The 21,499-nt window shown below is 42.2% G+C and overlaps 1 protein-coding gene across 1 annotated transcript in view; it reads right to left on the bottom strand.

Annotated features, from left to right (window-relative positions):
- DSCAM (DS cell adhesion molecule) overlaps nucleotides 1–21,499 on the bottom strand; it is a 562,874-nt gene that overhangs the window by 186,452 nt on the left and 354,923 nt on the right. The window contains exon 4 of the mRNA XM_038760387.1: nucleotides 3,768–3,914. Coding sequence (XP_038616315.1) covers nucleotides 3,768–3,914 — 147 coding nt within the window. The remainder of the gene's footprint in view (nucleotides 1–3,767; nucleotides 3,915–21,499) is intronic.

Genomic DNA, 21,499 nt, shown 5'->3' with positions numbered 1-21,499 from the left:
TGATCTTCTAAGCACCAAGTACAGTGCTCTGTACGTAGTAAGCACTCACTAAATACCATTGATTGTCCCCATCCCCCCCCGCCTTACCTCCTTCCCCTCCCCTCAGCACCTGTATATATGTTTGTACATGTTTATTACTCTATTCATTTTACTTGTACATATTCTATTTATTTTATTTGGTTTATATGTTTTGTTGTCTGTCTCCCCCTTCTAGACTGTGAGCCTGCCGTTGGGTAAGGACCGTCTCTATATGTTGCCAACTTGTACTTCCCAAGCGCTTAGTACAGTGCTCTGCACACAGTAAGCGCTCAATAAATACAAATGAATGAATGAATGAATGAAAGTAATGGACTCTGGATTATAACCAGGTCTTCCGATGCCCGGACCTGTGCCCTTTCCATAAGGTCAAACCACTTCCACTTTCCTTTCACCCACTGGGGGGATTTTGAGGGGTCCCACCCACCTGGCCAGGGTGTACTCAGGCTAGAGTCACCAGAATGAGGACAGCACCCCTTCCCACCTTCTTCCCCCCAAGCAGCAGGGAAGGAGGTACCTTTTATACCCACAATTGACACCATGAAAATTTGTTATTCAAATTTGATCCTAGAGCTTAATATGCTGTAACCACTGCTGCTGACCATACCAATATGTGGCACAGTGGTTACCTATGCACATCTGACAGAAAAAGAGCCCTGCTTATTAGTGGAATGATACCTAGCTAATCCAAAAACTGTCCCACTGAACAACTGAGAAGCAGTGTGGCCTAGAGAATAGAACACAGGCCTGGGAATCAGAAGGACCTGGGTTCTACTCCCAGCTCTGCCACTTGTCTGCTGTGTGACCTTGGGCAAGTTACTTCACTTCTCTGTGCCTCAGTTAGCTCAACTGTAAAATGGGGGCTAAGACTGTGAGCCCCATATGGGACAGCCTGACGACCTTGGATCTACTGCAGCGCTTGGTAGAGTGCCTGGGACATAGTAAGTGCTTAACAACTACCATTGAAAAAAATAAATACATAAGATTTCCCAACTGTAGTCCTTTCAGACAGTAAGCTCCTTGCGGCCAGGAAATATGTGTTTAGTTTCTGTTGTACTTTCCCAAGAATGAAGTAAAGTGTGTTGCTTTTAGAGACGCTCAATAAATTCCAGTTTTCTTGGTGCCAGGGCACACCAATCAATCAATCAATCAATCGTATTTATTGAGCGCTTACTGTGTGCAGAGCACTGTACTAAGCGTGTGGGAAGTAAAAGTTGGCAACATATCATCATCATCATCAATCGTATTTATTGAGCGCTTACTGTGTGCAGAGCACTGTACTAAGCGCTTGGGAAGTACAAGTTGGCAACATATAGAGACGGTCCCTACCCAACAGTGGGCTCACAGTTTAGAAGGGGGACTGGAATGACTGGAAACCAATGACTGGAAACCTATTGTTATCACAAGGGCAATTTGTACCTGTTTGTAGTATGAATAATAATAATAATAACAGTGATAAAAACAATAATAATAATGATGGTGGTGGCATTTGTTAAGCATTTACTATGTGGCAAGCACATGGAGAAGATACAAAATAATCAGATTGGTCACAGTCTCTGTCTTACATGGGGCTCATAAAATTGGGGTTTGTGTCAAATTCCTCGAGACCCCATTCTGGCGGTATTGCCCTCACTTCATTACCTTGCCCCAGTTCCCTGGACAGCTTTGTCCACAGACAACACATAATCAGTGTGGCCTAATGGGAAGAGCACTAGTCTGGTATTCACGAGACTTGGGTTCTAATCTGGGCTCCGCCTCTTGCCTGCTCTATGATCTTGGGCAAGTCACTTAACTTCTCTGGGCCTCAGTTTCCTCACCTGTAAAATGGGGATTCAACACTTGTTCTCCCTCCTTCTAGAATGTGAGCCTTATGTGTTACAGGGATCATGTCCAATATTTTTAATCTAGCCCAAGGCTTAACTGATAGTATGCACTTAAATACCACATAATCAAACCTTATTTGAGTTACACAGGCTTGCCTCCTTGGGGAAGGTGAGGATTTGGTGAGACCCGACGCAAATTCTCAAAACCAAAAGCCAGAGCTTCTTAGTGCAAGATCCGTCCCAAAGTTCCCCTCAGGCAAGGGTGAGCTAACCTCCATTATGCTTAGCTATTTATCTCTGCCAGACGAATTTCCTAGTCGAGTTGAAAATAAAAAAGCAGAAATTCCATTCCCAAAGTTGGGCATCGTGAGGAATTAGGGTTTTTCTTCACGTTTCAGCAAAATGCAATAGCCCAGGTGATTTAAAGGCAAACTCCAGTCATTTCATCAGTTTTTCAATGGGTGAAAGCGTCTGATGTATCGGATGTTATTTGGGCCGAAAGGTGGACCGATTGCACCTTCCCCTGAATTGTGACATGGGGCACAATTGTCCTGTCCTGTATCAAGGAAGGGGTACACCGCGGTCCAGAATGGGGACAAGGAACACTTGGGACCCCCAACATCCCTCTGGCTTGCTCTGGGCAAGGGCAATCCCGAACATGCTACACCTTGGATTTTGACAGATGGGAAAAGAAAACGGATCTATATTCAGAAGCCAAAAATAAACCCAAGTGACCTTTTCCTTCATTTCATTCTAATTTATTCAAATATGCGGCGTGCACCCTGACATCCATATTATCCTCCTGGCAGAGATTATGGAATAGATTTTTGCTTCCAGCTCCCGTACCTATGCTCCAGCTAGAAACGTACTGCCGGTGTCTTTTATCTACCTGCAATAAATTAAATAGCCAAGGAAGCTATATCAATGCTCATATCTAATGAAAGCCATTCTGAAAAAGCCCATTCAGACTTCTGTGAATTGGTAGTGGGCTGCAGGGTGCCGTCAGCAGGCACAAGACAAAATAGAAGAGGTAAACATTCCAGGGAAACTGTTTCTGCCTTGAGTTTCCTTTGTGATCAGCAGAGATAGAAATCCATTATGGTCTTCATGGTCTTTTCATTTCTTCAGTGCCTTGTGAGAACACTGAGAATGGGCTGAAGCCGAGGAAACCGAGCAGTTTGACCCAAAAGACTGGCCTTCAGACCACTTAGAGAAGCCTTCTGGAAGGGTGCAATTCCACAATTAAATGCCTTCAAATATTTGGGCTTGACATGTATCGTATACGTCTAAGAAGGCCTCCCAAAGACAGACACACACACAACATTTTCAAAGATCAGGCTACAGTGAGTTCCTTTCTATGTTTATAAGGGAGGCTGGAAAGATGGATGGGAGACTGTCCCTGCTCTGTGCCACACTGGGTCTCCGTTTTCAAGCTGCCTCTATCTTCATGAAGCCTCAACTTGTGTGAACACACACACACACACACCTCTGTCCATACATCCCTTACTATCACAGGATTGATTTCCTCACCAAAATTCACATTCGATTCTTTGTTCATTAAAAACAAAAAGTGTGCGGACACCAGAAGAAGACTCCTTCACCTACAGACAGAATGCTAGGAAAGAAAGTGCACTGGGGAAGAGCCTGGAGGAGACCAAAGAGAGCTCTCACTCTCATATAAGACAAGCTAAAGGCAACAACAAGGCTGGGGAAAAAATCCAGTTGGGTTAGGATGGTCAGAGGATTCAATTAATCAGTGGTGTTTGTTGGGTGCTTTACTGTGTGCAGAGCCCTGCCCTAAGCACTTGAGCACTGCACGGAGCTTTGTAGGTCAGGTCCGTGGGAATCTAGCGATCTCTCCCAGGAACCCAGCCACCCATCCCTAGAGTAGCAGTGACAGACATTTACCTGATACAAAAAGTCTAGCACTGTTGCTCTGTCGCGTTTCCCCAGTGTATCTGTGCCGTGTGATACATCGGTAGTTATACAATCCATCTTCGTTCTGTACATCTTTAATATACAAGGCTCCCGTGGATGTGATGAGAAATCTAGATCCTGAAAGAGAGAACGAAGGAGTGGCTTGAGGAATAGTACGCTTCAAAAACCAAAACGAAAAACTCTTATGTTTTCTCTCCAAGGTGGTGCACCGCTAGATATTCATGTTCAGACTTCTTTCCATGCCTATTTTGAACATCTTAAGTGATACATTCAGTAACTAAAAAGGCTGAATAATTTACCCCGCTGTCTTCATTTAATTCTGCAAGTTCTCAAGTGAAAAATTCCTAATAAGTCATCTGCAAAGTACAAGTACACACTTCATGAAGCAATCGCGTGAATAGCTTTCTTAGCCTTTATCTCTAGCGGGGTAAGATTATTTGTAAGTCCTGAACAATATTCGCCTTTAGTATCATTTTACTTACCTTGACCTTAGCAGCACTGCCCCGTGGCCCTGGTGCTAGGAAGGGAAACAGGGAAGGAGAGCCAAAGCAGGTACAGAGTGAAGAGAATTGAAGGAGAGATCCGTGCTGAGTACAGTGCTTTGCACGGAGTAAGAGCTCAATAAATACTATTGAATAAATGCATCAATCAGCCCAACCCACACAAAGGGTATGCGCACTTACACACACACAGTGTGACTTTCAGCATGTACAAGATTAGTAGGAGCACATAAGAACAAAAACTATATCTGCTGTCCCCACAACTACTCTAATGCCTGCCTAAAGGTTGGAAGCTTCGTCTCAAGAGTAGGGAAGGGGCTTATCTTGGGGTACAGCTAGGAAGATAGTGACTGGCCCCTTTTCATTTTCATATTCTATTTAACTGACCTACAGTTAACAGGGCATTCGTAACTTTTTCTGTTGTATACCTCCTTTCTCAAAAGAAAAACATCCCCCTCCATATGGTGTATTTCAGCAGAAGCATATTAATTATTTTAATGGCTACATCCAATTCCCCTATGTAGCAGGTTTCAGCACACTCCGTGGGTGCTCTATAACTATTATGAAACAAAGGCAATAGAACAGCTGCACATTAAGGTAATGGAAAATTACCATTTTGAGCTCTCTGAAAAATACCCCACCAACTAAATTTTGCTTTTGTATGCCACTGCTGAAACAAAGACTGTGAAAACATTCTCCTTAACATGCATCTTGAGGACACATCTGTCTCTTCAGACCTAAAACAAAGTCCGTTATAGCTAATTCCAAGCCGAGGCAGAGACGTTTTCATTTGCCTAAAATCTCTAGGTTTTAGAACTGCGGTTAATTACCATCTTTGATTTTTTTGTTTTTGTTTTGTTTCGGGGCAGGGAAGGTGGAATGCTTGTGCTTGTGAGAAATAAAAACAGAACATTATGAAGAGAAGTTTGATGATTCGGTTACCGACTTGGAAATCAGCTGAACAACAGTTAAGAAAATAGTCTCTAGGCAGTTAGGTGACAGTTTTCCCTGTAGGTGACCTAATCCATTCCTAATCACTATTTCGGTTGCAGCCTTCAGTGGATTTCCTTATCTGTGTGGTGTGAATTGGTTCTGAATGACTCAGGCTTTGGTTCTCTGAGAAACCTTCATGGAGGCCAAAAGATCCCATCACTCTCTTTTCCTCAGTTTTACTCTAAATTTCTCTATGCTGAATTAAATCAAAACTATTTGGCCATCTGACTCTAAGAAAAATCTATCTCCTCCTTTCAGGTGTACACACTTTGAAAACATGAATACACACACACAATTATCACAATCCACCAGAGTCCTTTGACAGTATCTGACAAAATACATTAGTGTGGATTCTTAGTATGGCTTATGAATTATAGTTCCCCAGAGAGCACATGCCTGGGAGTCTAACTGTGGCTCCGTCACACAAATGCTCTGTGACCACAAGCAAGTCTCCTAACTTCTCTGTGCCTCAGTTACCTCATCTGTAAAATAGATATTAATACTATGAACCCCATGTGGGACCTGATTATCTTAGATCTACCCTAGAGCTTAGTACGGTACCTGGCACAAAGTAAGCACTGACAGATGCAATTTAAAAGGAGGGAGGCAGGGAGGGAGGGAGAGACATAAAATGAGGTTAGGCAATGGGCTCAGTATCCAACTAAAGCACAGACCTAAAACTGTTCCTACTATGGCAAAATGAAGGGCATTACTTTGCCCAGGAACGTACGAGGCACTGGACCTAATGAATTATTTTTCAAAGCCTCATTTTCAGAGGGGATTTTACAAATCATTTACTGTGCCTCCATGCTGCCAGTGGAGAAGTTACTTCTGGTCAAGTCTTTGCTGATTAAGCAAAGTGGGAAACACAGCTTTTACAATTTGCGGGCCCCACCCCAAATGCACCTTCACCTGCATAATAATAATAATAATAATGATGGTATTTGTTAAGTGCTTACTATGTGCCAAGCACTGTTCTAAGCACAAATTTGACTGACTGATTGAGCACTTTGGAAAAGTATGATAGTAGCAAGACATGTTCCCAGCCCTTGAAGTGCCCTCAGTTTAATGGAGAAGACACATAATAATAATAATTGTGGTATTTATTAAGTGCTTACTATGTGTCAGGCACTATACTAAGCACTGGGGTAGATACAGGTAAATGGGTTTATTATGATGGTATTTGTTAAGCGCTTACTATGTGCCAAACACTGTTCTAAGCGCTGGTAGATACAGGGTAATCAGGTTGTCCCATGTGGGGCTCACACTTTAAATCCCCACTTTACAGATGAGGTCACTGAGGCATAGAGAAGTTAAGTGACTTGCCCAATATCCCACAGCAGACAAGACGTGGAGATGGGATTAGAACCCATGACCTTCTGACTCGCAGGCCCGTTCTCTATCCAATATGCCATGCTGCTTAAAATTCATTTAGAGACAGCATAAATAGGAGAAAGAACAAGGATATGTCAGGAAGTAAAAACAGAGTAGTGTCAAAAAGCTGAAGGAACATCAAAGTATGGGAAGACATATACATAAACAAAAACAAAAACATGGAGTAATATATACGTGTTTAGAAGAAATTTAAACAAAGCAAAATTCCCACATTTAAATAAATGAATGCCCTTTTGGAAATGAGTAGTAGCAGGGGACAATGGCAAATTTATTACTTTGGAAGTTCTAGAAGATGACTTCTTTTTATGCCTTAATTGCTTGTTTTACTAATTTCAGGTTTCTGCCCTGAATAACCCATTGACATCATTAAAGTTAAGCTCCAATTGCAAACTGTGAATTAATGCTTTAATGCAATTAGGAGTCACAAAAACAATCATAAAATTTGTTCTATGTAAGAGTTATTCCATCCATTAGAATGTATAACAAAGAATTAAAATGAAGTCTTAGAAATAAAGTTGTGTGGCCCATTTGGATTGCACCGATGAAATAGTCCCTGTGTATATTTTTTAAAAGTTTTTTTCATGGAGTTAATGAAAAACATGTTATGAAAATGAGCATTTTGAAAGCCTTTATTAATTACTTTTTTATTTTGCATGGAGACTTTTTTTTTCCTCGTCAGCTATACTGCTCAATTTTAATGGAGGTGTTTAATCAAGGTTTAAGAAGCACATTTGATTTTCACCTAGTGGGAAACAGCTCTTACAGTTTATGTTACTGTGATCTAAATTGGGCTAATAGAAATTAAGAGCAGATGGCTGCTTTAATAAGATGCCAAATGGTATCACAGTACAACTCAACTTTTGTCAGCTGTGCCTGCCACCTCCAATTGGCAAAAACTGTTTAGTGGAACTGAGTTCCATACTGAACTAGTTTTGATAACACTGTTCACAGATCAGAATCAATCAAATCAATCGGTCAGTGGCATCTGTTGAGAGTCTATGGGATGAGAAACATTGTATCCTCATTGGCAGGTGTCCACCAACCCTAGTGTACTGCATTCTCCTTGGGGCTTAATACAGGGCAACTCACACTGAAAGCACTCAATCAGTATCATCGATTGATTGATCACAAAGTACACTGGAACATACCACAGAAGGAAGACACTTGCTGCCTGTCCACATGGAACTCCCAATTTAATGGGAAAACTGAAGAGTAAATTCTACAATTGTGCAAGAAAGGCATTAGACTCTAAATACCACAGGAGCATATTTTCAATGAGGATGTTCCATCAAAAGAAAGAGGGAAAAAAAACGTTCAAAGAAAATCTCTCAAGTCTGTCCACACCTTGATTATATTTTACCATATGGCTTTGTTCTTAGAACAAATTACGTAACCTTTTAAATGTGCCAGACTGGTAATGAATCATGACTTGATGAATTGATTTTGGGAACAGAACCAGGGAGAAAGAGGAAAACAACTGAGGTAGACTGAGCAGAGAAGATAAAGCGTCCAGATTTAATAGAAGCATGCCATTAATGGGTCAGAGCGATGATCCACCCAACACAGTATTTTGCCTTGACAGTGTCAGTTTGATGCTTGGAGAATCTTGGGGTATTGTTCTCCGTGATTCTGATCCAAATGTTTACAGATGTGTGGTCTAACATCCCCATCCTTTCCACAACCATTACCATTGACACCCATTAAGTGCTTACTTTGTGCAAACTGCATTTTCTGTTTATTAGCATCTGCGTTTTAAGGATCCTGAACAGACACATCCTAAGCAGAACCGAGGCCTGGAAGCCTGATACATTTTCAGTGGCAAATTACAGCCACTTCCATTAAGGGAAGCCTCTTGGATGGTAGTGTTGGTCTTATTTTTCTCCAACCACTGTGCCATCCATTGGCTGACTGACCGTGCCAAACCACCCTCTCTGGCACCTCGCAAAATGGATTGACATGGATGGAAGGGAGTAGATGGAGGGAAGAACAGAATTCCTTGGGACTTTGCCCATCAGGTACCAACAAGTGTGAGTAACAGGTTTCCCCGGACAAAACTACCTAGAAGACTCTTTTTCAATACACAGCAAATGAGGGTGCTAGAGCCCTTTCAAGTCTCCCTTCAATTTGCAGTCACTGAAATCACTTTGTGGCCATTAGAAGAGGCTCATCAGTTTTATTTCTGTTTCTTCCGTTTGTTTTCACTTGGGACTTGGAGAGGAATTTTTCATTCTCCCATGATGGTCCATCCTACTGGTACCTATCGTACTGGGCTTATGAACTGCAACTGTGCAAAAGTTTCATCTTAAAGGATGGAAATGTCTAAGAGAGGGAGTGAAAAGGCAGCATGCAAAGGCTCAGTGTCAATGCATCGTTGGTGCCGGTGAAGTAGTGTTGGAAGTCACAGACGCCTAGATATTGACCACATTTTCAGCTCAAATCATACAAAACTGCAGGGGTACTGAGGTTAGGACGTTTGATTTGCCTGTGGCTTGAACACACAAGAACCAGGGGAAACAGAGATGGTGAACGCCTCTTCTTAGGTAGCTCATGCTACCTAAGTTTCCAAGGAGCCAATCTGTCTCAATGACTGAATTTGTCACGCAAGGGTAAAAAATAAAAAGGCATCATGACTTCAGATGGTCCTGTTCCTTGGAGATGGTCAGAATATTAATAGCAGTCTCTGGGGTGGGGGTGGGCAGTGAAGGGGGTCATGCTTTTGGAGCTGCTGGGCTGTGCTGTGAGCGGCATTGATTATTACAACTACAAAGGAAGCAGCTGAATTTTTAAAATATCATCTGGTTTGGATGGGCTTTGATAATGCCACATAAGTTCACATATTGTGTGTGGAGGTGTCTTGAAGGAGCTAAAATAGCTTTCCCTTTGGTCAAGTTTATATATACAGATCTAACTAACCAGTTCTCTCTCTAAATATACTCGAGCCATATGTCTGTATTTACACAGACACACACATAAATATGCATGAATGTGTGTGAGAGAGTTACTGTGTGTGTACGATAGATAGATAGATAGATGATAGATAGATAGATAGATAGATAGATAGATAGATAGATAGATAAAAAGGGCCATTATTTCATTGGAACAATGCTCCATCAGGACCAGAATTTTACTTCTGACAATGGAACCCAAAGATATTTTGCTATACAATGTGAAATGCTAGTTACATAAAAGTAGGGTGACTGGCAGCGTTAAAGATCCCTTTATATCAACAAAAACATTTCAACCCAAGTAAATCAATAGAATTTACTGAACACTTTTACTATGTGCGGAGCACTGTACGAAGCACTTGGGCGAATACAATAAAGTAAACCCTCAAATAGCTGAGAAAATAAAACATAAGCAGGGGGGTTTCTAATTAGATTGTGAGCTCCATGTGGGACGGGGACTGTGTCCAACCTGATTTACATGTACCTATCCCAGCACTTAAAAGAGTCCTGGACACATAGTAAGTGTTTAACAAATAGCATAATTATTAATGAAAGACTCATTAAACTCTACTGCATTGTTCTCTCCCAAACACCTAGAACAGTATAAACAGTAAGTGCTCAAATACCACTGATTGACTGATCAATTGATTGACAGCAGGAAAACACCATTTCTTAGGAACTATTATTAGCCTTAGAGTTTAAAATACAGTTACCTTATATTCAGAGTGCTTAAAAATGCTAACACTTACTATTTAAGTGTTAGGATACTTTTGAAGGATACTTGTTAGGATACTTAGGATACTTTTCAAGCCTACCAGCATTACTAGAGTAATAAGAAAAGCACGGTCAGTAACTGAATAATTGCAGTATTGGGCTAAATCAATTATAGTTGCTACAGTTTAACAGCCTCACATGCCTTAAACATGATGCATGTAATTCATTTTGCTTTAGAACATCTCTCAGGTTGATGCAAACTGAACCCTTTCGAATAGGATAAGTGAGCCACCCAAATTCTTAAAAGGTTTTAAATTTTTTTCCAGTTCTAAAATGAGAGGAAAAAGTTCTTAGACAACTCTGTTAAGGAAGGCTCACTCTACAGAACTCAAAGTGCCAGACACAGCACAAGCACAAGACATTTCTTTCCACACTGTGGCATCCTTTAACTGAAGTGATGATTGTTCCCTAATTACTTAATGTTCTCCTGAAAGCATGTGAGGAGAACATTAGCTGTGCCAGAATTTTTTGTTAATGGTAATTGTTAAGCATTTGCTATGCACCAGGCAATGTACCAAGAGCAGCGATAGATACAAGCTAATCCAGTGGGCACTGTCCCTGTCCCAACTAGGCCTCATAGTCTTAATCCCCTTTTTACAGATGACGTAACTAAGGCACAGAGAAGTGAAGTGACTTGCCCCAAGTCACACAGTGGTGGAGCTGGGATTATAACTCCCAGGCCCAGGCTATTTCCACTAGGCCACGCTTCATTCTTTGCTTTGCCACCCTTGGTAGTGATCCGAAGACCTGGGAGAAGTACCTTGTCCAGATCCAGAGAACTTGGAGAAAGGCAATCCTCAGAGCTATGGAGCGGTTTCTGAGTCTCACAGTGGGCATTTGTTGGAGTTCATTCCAGGATCCTACTCCATTCCAAATATCCTGTTTACATGATCCTTGCCTAACACTCCCACATCCTGGGATGGTTGGAGACAGAGCCCAGTCGCTCATTTATTACGCTAAACTGACTCAAATTTATTTCTACAAGACGGGTGGAGTCGTAAGCAAATGCTACTCTCTCCCCTTTCAAAGCCTTATTGAAGACACAACTCCTTCAACAGGTTTTCCCTGACTAGGAATCCTCTCCCTCTCCCTTCTGCATCGCCCTGACGCGCTCCCTTCATTCACTGCCCCTTCCAGCCTCACAGCACTTATTTACAGATCTGTAATTTATTTATATTAATGTCTGTCTCCCCTTCTGGACTCTAAGCTCATTGTGGGCAGGGAAGGGGTCTGTTCATTGTTGTATTGTACTCTCGCAAGAGCTTAGTACAGTGCTGGGTACACAGTAAGCACTCAATAAGTATGACTGAATGAATGTCAAGGCATTTTTTTCCGTGAGGAAAGCGGGGAGAGAAGAGGGTTCCTTTTCCTTACCCACCATGTGGGTCTGCCCAGAAGGTGTGAGGGCTGAAGACAGCACAGGCATCACAGCTGCAGAGTATCTCCGAGCCCGAGCAAGCAATTTGGAGCAGGCTCAGAGTCTGAAGTGGTGATTTTGGGAAAAAAACACAGAAGTTCCTTTCCATCTGCTCCACTCACAGCTTTGACTCCTGAGCCGGTGGCTCACTTGGCCTGAGCAGGTCAAGGGAGAAAGTGGCTGACACGAGGCCAGTGTCTCTGTTAACTGGGTGTCAACAAAGATCCAGAAGGCAGGACACTTGGCAGTCAATAAATATTCACAGGTGCTACAAGCAAGCAGCACGAATTTAGAAACAGTATGTGGACAGAGGAAGAACAAAGAAGTGGACAGAGGAAGAAGTGGCTTGCCACTGGGACATGTATATACATTTGTCAAACCATCTCCCCCATCTCACCTCCTTCCCTTCCCCACAGCACCTGTATATATGTTTGTACATAGTTATTACTCTATTTATTTATTTTACTTGTACATATCTATTCTATTTATTTTATTTTGTTAGTATGTTTGGTTTTGTTCTCTGTCTCCCCCTTTTAGACTGTGAGCCCACTGTTGGGTAGGGACTGTCTCTATATGTTGCCAACTTGTACTTCCCAAGCGCTTAGTGCAGTGCTCTGCACACAGTAAGCGCGCAATAAATACGATTGATTGATTGTTACAAATAGCAAGCCAGATGATATATTTTTATTTTGCTTTAACCCAGCCTATTTTGTTTTAAATTACTTTTTCCATATGAAATTACCCTCTTTTGGTTCCATTCGTTCTGTTCCAAAGGGACTTTTAGTTTTAACTTTGCAACCCTTAGGAAACAAGAATTGAAAACTAAAACTAACTTTATAAGCACAAGAAGCTTTGGGCCCAAACAGGCACTAATCTTGGCATTTATATAGTCTTTTTCCAGAAATAGCAAAGCACTTTAAAGACATTATCTGGCTAAGCACCTTGGGAACAAAGAGTATTAACTCAATTTCACAGTCAGGGAAATTGAGGAAAAGAAAATATAAGTCACTTGTGCTTAGGCATTTTAATTTGTGCTGGAGTTGGCAAAGAATATCAAATGACAAACTCCAGGCTAGAATGGTGACAAGAAGAACCATGCTGAGTTCTTCAGCATAGAGAAGCATCTGTGGAAACTGCCTCTTTTACTTCAAATTTCGTCAGCTGCACCCTTTGCAGGGAAAGCTGGGACTGACAACTAATGCATTCGAGAGTTAGGCAGTCTGTTTTCATCTGAAAAACTGATTCACAAACTACCTTCCAACAAACACATTAGCAATGGCCAATCTAATTCACCTTCATAAGACGCGGAGTGAAGGCTATTTTCAAGAATGAGTAACCGTTTATTCCTGGACCTCCTCCTGAAGCAAAATATCAAAGGAGAAAATCAAAATCAACTCTTTCCACTGAACTTTGGCCAATCAAGAAAAAAGTAGGGACACCCCAAAGTGCTGCTTCCGGCTTGAGCTGTGATCGGGAATACCTTTCTGGTTTTCTGCCTTGCTATATTTCAAGCAGTGGGCTCAGTGGAAAGAGCACGGGATTTGGAGTCAGAGGTGATGGGTTCAAATCCCAGCTCCGCCAACTGTCAGCTGTGTGGCTTTGGGCAAGTCACTTAACTTCTCTGTGCCTCAGTTACCTCATCTGTAAAATGGGGATTAAAACTGTGAGACCCCGTGGGGAAATCATCACTTTGTAACCTCTCCAGCACTTAAAACAGTGCTTTGCACATAGTAAGCGCTTAATAAATGCCATTATTATTTATTATTTTTTGGAATTTTCTCTTGGGGTATATTTTGAATATTATTGGCAGAGATGGGCATGAGACACAAGTCTTCTAGATTTCCTCTCAAGGGAAATCCACATATAAATTTTTAGACTGTCAGCCCACTGTTGGGTAGGGACTGTATATGTTGCCAACTTGTACTTCCCAAGCACTTAGTACAGTGCTCCGCACACAGTAAGCGCTCAATAAATATGATTGATTGATTGATAAATTTTTGGATCTGTAATATAGATGTTAGGAGGGACTTTTCTTTAGCTCCCTGACAGCTATAATTGATAATAGCATTTACCGAGTATCTATTCTGGGCACAGTACTATAGTAAGGGCTTGGGAGAGTACAAAAAGAGTAAGACACAGTTTCTGTCCTCAGGAATTTACAGTCTAATGGAAGAGACTGACAAACTCAAATATTACAGGTAGTGCAAGAAACACGGTCACAGAAGCTCATGGCAAGAGTATGATAGGATAAGTAAGTGTAAATTAATGTGAGACCAGAATTTCGGTGGGTTTTAAGGGATGCTAAGGGAAGTTGTGGATTGTTGCAATCCGGGAAGGTGGAGTTTAATTAGAGAATGCTTCCTGCAAGAAATTTTCATTGCAGTCTGGGTTTTCAGATTGGGAGCTGGAGGACCTGGGCTCAAATTCCTATTCCACCACTTGCCTCCTGGGTGACCTGGGGCAAGTCACTTAATTTCTCAGTGCCTCAGTTTTCTCATTTGTAAAATGGAAATTCAGGACCCGCTCTCCCTCCTACTTGGATATGAGCCCTCTGTAGGACAGGACAGACCCCTTGACGGACTCCAAGTCCCTGAAACACACACACCCCTTCTATGTGGCTGTAAGCAAGAGCATCAAGCTCAACTCAATGGACTCCTAACCTTTGAATTCACTCCCTGATCTGAAGAAATGGCTAGAGAAGCCAAAGGCCGAAGAGCACTATGCTCCAGCTGTGAAGCAGAGACCTGGGACTTGAAACTTGAAAACAGGGGGCTAGCTGCTAAGAGCTTCTCCCAGAAAGAATCCATATCCACCACACTCAGTGCTGGTGAAAATGAGACAAACTAATAGCTGAGAAACGACTAATGAGGAGAGAAAGAACTAGAGAGGAAGAGAAAATTTACAACCCATTTTGACACTTGCGGCTGGTTATGGGTATTTGAAATCACTTTGCAACTGAGAGTCAGGGCTGGTTTAAAGCCTTATTAAGGTCACATCTCCTCCAAAAAGCCTTTGCCGATTAAATCCTCTTTCCCCCCTGCTCCTTATCCCTTCTACAATGTCTATGCACGTTGATCTGGGCCCTCAGGGCATTTGATATTTGCCCCACCAGTGGTACAGTGTACATACCATTTTACTTGTACATATCTATTCTATTTTATTTTGTTAGTATGGTTTTGTTCTCTGTCTCCCCCTTTTAGCCTGTGAGCCCACTGTTGGGTAGGGACGGTCTCTATATGTTGCCAACTTGTACTTCCCAAGCGCTTACTACAGTGCTCTGCACACAGTAAGCGCTCAATAAATACGATTGAATGAATGAATGAACACCGGGGTGGCTCCCAAGGAGATCGGGTTGGACGCAGACCTTGTCCCGCAGCGGGCTCTTACCATGTGTATTACTCTATTTATTTATTTATCTTATATTACTCTTTATTTACTTATTTTATTTGTACATGTTTATTCTATTTATTTTATTTTGTTAATATGTTTTGTTTTGTTGTCTGTCTCCCCCTTCTAGACTGTGAACCCACTGTTGGGTAGGGACCGTCTCTATATGTTGCCGATTTGTACTTCCCAAGCGCTTAGTACAGTGCTCTGCACACAGTAAGCGCTCAATAAATACGATTGAATGAATGAATGAATACCACTGTAAGCTCGTTGTGGGCAGGGAACACATCTACCAATTCTGTTGTACTGTACTCTCCCAACTGCTTAGTACAGTACTCACCACAGAGTAAGCACTCAATAAATACCACTGATGATGAGGAGGATGGTAATAACATCCAGGTAGTGTAAAGTCGCCAGCAACACACTTCTTCCCTCTTTCCTGTTTATTCTCCCTGAATATACTTTTTCTGCTGATTCTGTGTTTCACTGTTGGGTTGGGAGTTGGTAGTAGGATCCCAATCCCTACTCATCCAGGGATATATATATATATATATACATTTTTTCCTGGTTGGGGACATGGTAAAGACTGTTTTGAAATCAATGAATTAATCAATGGTAATTATCAAGTGCTTACTGTGTGCAGAGCACTGCACTAAGCGCTTGGAAGAGTGCGATGCAAAAAAGTCAGTAGACGTGCTCTGTGTCCCTGAGAAGCTTACAGTCTAGAGGACTGAACCCAAGTCCTAAAATATGCACCTCCCGCTTAGAATGTTCTTGGGGTCGGAGATGAGTGGAAATTACATTAGTGCAAAGAATAAGGCCACACCTATCCTTTTCAACGGGAGAGCATTACATTTATATAAATAATGGCTTTGAGTGATGATTACTGAAGTTTCTTTTCTCATTATTAAATTTTAATTAGAGAACATGCTACGAACAACCTTGGTTTTAATGCTGGGAAGGACCATACATACCTGCTATAAAAAGAAAGGCAACGTAGTAATACCTGACATCTGAGTAGCATGTGACATTTATTTTATGCTAATTTTGCAAAAGTTCAATTGCTCGAGCATCTGCTGCAGTCGATTATATTCAGGTCAGTGCCATATTTCTTGAGTAGTGCAGGTACTTGAACTTAGAAGTAATGACAGTTTCTTGTGCCAAAATTTTTCAGGCTACTCTTTCATCTTAACCTAGCTCTTAATTATTTATGGTTTTCTTCTCTAAACCAGATTTCCTTTAGCTGCAGGAGAAAGGTTTGTCACAAATAACCCAAGAAACACAGAACGGAAAACCCATTATTCCAAGTCCACCGACATAGATTCTCTCTGTACCACAGGAAACATGACAATGCAATACTCAAGGGAGCAGATAGCAGCTAGAAGTTAGCAAACAAACCAAATACAAAAAAACCCTCATTAGCCCCCCCATCAAATCAATATTCAGTCTTGAGTTTCACATAAGCATAAAGATCCCACAGCTGGTTCGGTGCTAGTGATTTCATATTGATCTGTAACAGCCTACCAACAGTTCACAGCAGACTGTTGGGGGCTCACTTAAGGGCTTGAATAATTATTGGTGTGTGGCTGGATGGCAGTTTATTGAGTGTTTGCTGATCCCACCTGCTCGGTGTTCTGCTTTTGACTTCATCTTTTAATATGGCACCTCAAAGCAGCCATTTCATACCGAGCCACATCATTCTCTCTTCAGGGAGTGAGAGCAAAGTGAATTGCCAATCGTTCTTTTTGGGGAGAAACTGAGAAACAAGCTTATAAAGGAAACACATTCTCTTTCAGTGGTATTTATTGAGCACCGCACTCAGTGCTTGGGAGGGCTCAAAAGAGTTAGAAGGTACCATCCCTGCCCCGGTAAAGGAGCTTACCGTCTAGTGAATCAAAAAACCTCCACATGGAAAATGGGTGTAAGATGGAACCATCACTTCAGTCAGTCACAAATTCATTCATTCAATCGTATTTATTGAGCACTTACTGTGTGCAGAGCACTATACTAAGCGCTTGGGGAGTACAAGTTGGCAACATATAGAGACGGTCCCTACCCAACAACGGGCTCACAGTCTAGAAGGGGGGGAGAGACGACAAAACAAAACATGTGGACGGGTGGAACATGTGGACAAATACCACCCAGAGAACATCTTCATCATAAGCTAAGGCAAAAAAAAAATTAACAACCAAAAATCAACAACAAAAAAAGTCCTTTTCAACTCTCCAGGTTGGCAGGTAACCCCAGAGTGCAAGAGGGAATGCAAATGTCTATTTCCCTGATTATCTCATGTTTGTTTGGCCAAAGATCCAGAGACACCTAATTAAATCTTCCCAGACCCATAAATCCACAATGGAAACACTAACTAGACACTCTGTCCAAGGAATGCTGCACTCTGCCTCTCTGAAGCCACATTACAATGATAATGTGTGAATGCGTTTCAAGTCCCTCTGAATTTCTTTCAGAACATAACACTGGATTCACCCTTGCATTGCCTCCACCGAGGATTGTGGCCTCTCTGAACACTTGCTTCTTGTGACGACCTGCCCCGCCCCCCACCCTTGGGACTTTTAATAAGATAGTGCAAGTGTAAGGGCAAAACACATTGCAATATTTACAGGGTAACATCCACATACAAATTATGCATTTTGCATTGAAAGTGGCTTTTAGAGATCTGTAAAAACTGTGGCGCACATGTTCAATAGGATTATACGGTAGATGAAAACATGATTTGGAGGGAAAGACGATCCATGTACGCATGTCTGCACCGAGAACAAGGTCTCGATGCGTGCGCTAAATAAGTTAAGGTTCCCTAGGGTGATAAATTATATATCTAATGAATACTACATAATCTGAGAGTTCCCTAAGGGAAAAATTATTTATAGAGAGGTGGTGGGGGGTGGGAGGGTTGTCAGGGGAGTGAGAGAAGGGAGGAGAAAGAGAGCAGGCATCCAACACCATTTCTGAAAGGGGGCGATACAGACCGCACAAAATATATATCGTCAGTATTGATCATTTATAAGGAGAGGGGATAAGATAAAGGTAATCCACTGACACTTTAAAAGGACTGCCTGAATTGGCAGAGATACTTACATTTTCCCAAAGCGTGGACACATCAATTACGTCATTTTGTCTTCCCAACATCTCTAGCATGGAGGGAGGGGCTTGGCACATAGTAAGTGCTTAATAAATGCCATCATTATTATTATCCCCATTTTACAGACGAGGACAGTGAGGCTCAGCCACCTAACCAAAATCACACAGAACCCAGTGGCAGAGCAAAGTCTAGAATCCAGGCCTCCCAACTCCCAGACCCATGTACTTTCCACGGGGCCAGGCTGCCTTAAATTCTTAAATTCCATACCTATCTATGCCCAAGCGGTAACTAAAACTCCTGGAATACAAGACATGGACAGTTTGATTAGATCACTTTGTTATTTTGTTATTTCCTGGGAGTTTGTCTACCAGCATCTTGGAGGTCACTTCACCTCCTTTAGGATGTCGGTAATATGCTTCTGTTTAGTGTCTGTGCCAGGGAGAAGCTGGCAATAGGCTGCTGGTAGGGGTTTTTTATGGTATTTGCTAAGAACTTACGACGTGTCAGGCACTGTACTAAGCACTAGGTTAGATGCAAAATAATGGTAGTAGTCGCAGTAAATATTCCTAAAACCATAGGTTCCTTCAATCAGAAAGGGGCTTGGGGTTACAGACAAAGGTGTCCCCTTCCTTGGGGATGTCGGCTCTCTCAGCTCACTGAGCCAGAATTTCAGCCTGGCTCGTCCCAGTCTCAGAGAAGATGCTAGAGCCTCCCATCTGGCTTAACTGACCCAAAACGCTTATTTTTAGCCTGTCCCTATCCCTGTTTAAAATCCCTGTCTCTTCATCCCCATGTTCAAAGGGTAAGTTGATGCCTATGCCTCCAGAAAGAATTAAGACCAACCTTAGCCTTTTCCCTCCCTCCCTTTCCCTCCAGGGAACGGGCTCCCACAGCTCAGGGTATTACATAACATTGTCAGAAAGTTCTTTGTTATTAAGCCAGCATCCCGCCTGATTATGTCCCAAAACGGAGAAGGGGGACTGTTGGTCCTTAAAATAAGGCCTCATGAACTGAAGATGACAACCAGCATCCTCCAATCCTTCAATTCCCAGCGGTCCCTGTTTTTGATCCGATGAAATGAGCACTCTTCTGGAAATCAGGAGGCCTGGGATCTTGTCCTGGTTCTGTCAGTAACTGGATACCAAGGGTAAAGATGGCACAAACACTCGCCAGGTTCTGCCCCCGCTACCTGCCTACTTGCTTGATCATGACCCGTAAGAATATGGCTGCAGGGTCCAGCTAGTGAGAGCGGCACAGGGCAAGTCACCAGCTCTCTAATCAATTCCTCTGCACAAATTATCAGTCCAGGACCACGGTCCACCTGTTGTTGCTGATGGGGGACTCCATCCGTAACTTCCCATTTCTCTGAAACTTTCCTCGCCAAGTCCTATATTCCAACCCTCCAAATACACTTGCCACTCTCCTGAGTTTCATCTTCAAATACGCAAAATCAGGGAGCCTAGAGCAAGAGCTGATAGGGAACCTAATGGAAAGCGAATCTGCGCTTCCCGCGGACTTCAATCTTAATTATACATTCCACAGAGTGCAAACAAAGATCAATACCACTCCTCTAACCGGGATTCAGGTAAAAGTGTGATCAAAATGAAGAGCCTCCAGCAGTGCCTTGCAAACTGAAAACACATGAAAATCTTTCCTGATAGTTTGAGAAATACATCAAAAAGATCCCACACTAACACAGCCACGCTTTGATTTTCGTTGGAGCGAACCCACGCACTCGTGTGGGCCGTATTTTGACTCAAACCGTATGTTCTTTGAAATAGATCTTAAAGTGGGTGTGCTGTGATAGATGTGTTTTTCTTTGTTAAAAAAAAAAGAACAATGACATGCTTCCAGGAAGAACCTTTTAATATCTTGTCAACTACGCACCAAGACTCTGTTTTCACCAGCCGAAACAAGAACATGAAACCTGTAATTATTGTAAGAACCACTTAGAAACGCGGGTCAGGTGGCTGATCTTAAGTGACCGTGGACAGGATGCACACTTTGATTTGGATAAAGAAGATGGGCTAAAGTCAATCAGTCTAGCTCACCCTCATGTAGAGAGTTTGGAGACTGGGTTAAGGCTAGGATAAGTTCTGGCCTTGGGTGGGCTTATTTTTTAAAGCATCCGTGCCTGTGACTTTTCACATCTGAATACGGATTGCTGAACATCCTTTGATGCGTTCAAACACGGATTTTGACAGATAGTGATTGGTCTTGGCACATAAATTAATTGATCAATCACTGGTATGTACTGACTGATGGCTTACTGTGTACAAAGAACTGTACTAAGCACTTGAGAGAGTACAATAGAGCACGTAGACACGAGTGCTTACAGTCTAGTGGGACATTCGACCCTTGTTTCCTCAGACTGGATAGTTTTAATTGGGAAGGCCAAGGAAACAAAAATGCACATCTTTTCATGATCGTACTCTTTTGGACAAATCTTCTAGTTAGTCACGGTGTTTACTGCGTGTTTACTCTGTCCCAAACCCTGTGCTACACTCCGAGGAAGATGCAAGATCAGAACAGATGCCGGTTCCACAGTCGAAGAGGTAGGCAAAGCAGGTGTCCCCATTTTTCGGATGAAGAAACTGAGGCTCAGGTAGGGAAAATGACTTGCCTAAGGACCCTCAGCAGGACAGTGACAGAGTTAACAATGGAACTCAGGTCTCCTGACTCACAGTTCCAGACTCTTGTCATTAGACCACCATGCTGCTCTCCTTTACACAGAAATGTATTCCGTGAGAAAGAAAAAAAATGGAAGAAAATGGCTCCAAAGAACAGAGTAAATCAAAACCTAAGCATTCTCAGGTAATTTTCTTGTCTTTATGGCAAATCTTACCAATTATTACCTCAGCGTTATGCACATACAGTTACCCATATTGCTGGACTTAAGTACTCTACTATTTACACAAAATGCATCTTTCCATTGTCTTTTTCCTCCTACCTGTAAATTCCTTTAACTCTCGATATCACCATTGTATTGTAAGCCCCCTGAGGACAGGGATTGATTATGCCTTTTACCTCTTATGCACTCATGCAAAGCTAGGTTTGGGTGCTCAATAAATTCAAGGGACTCTAATTGACCCTAATTTGCACCCTTATTTACTAAAAGCTTTGTCATGAGTCTGTATTCATCATCTGTATTGAAAAACCACCAGCTGAGTTCTGTAATCCCCAAAGAACTGGAC

This window comes from Tachyglossus aculeatus, chromosome 18, assembly GCF_015852505.1.
Source record: "Tachyglossus aculeatus isolate mTacAcu1 chromosome 18, mTacAcu1.pri, whole genome shotgun sequence".
NCBI lineage: Eukaryota > Metazoa > Chordata > Mammalia > Monotremata > Tachyglossidae > Tachyglossus > Tachyglossus aculeatus.
The sequence above is the reverse complement of the archived record's forward strand: the minus strand, read 5'-3'. Positions and strand labels throughout refer to the sequence as shown.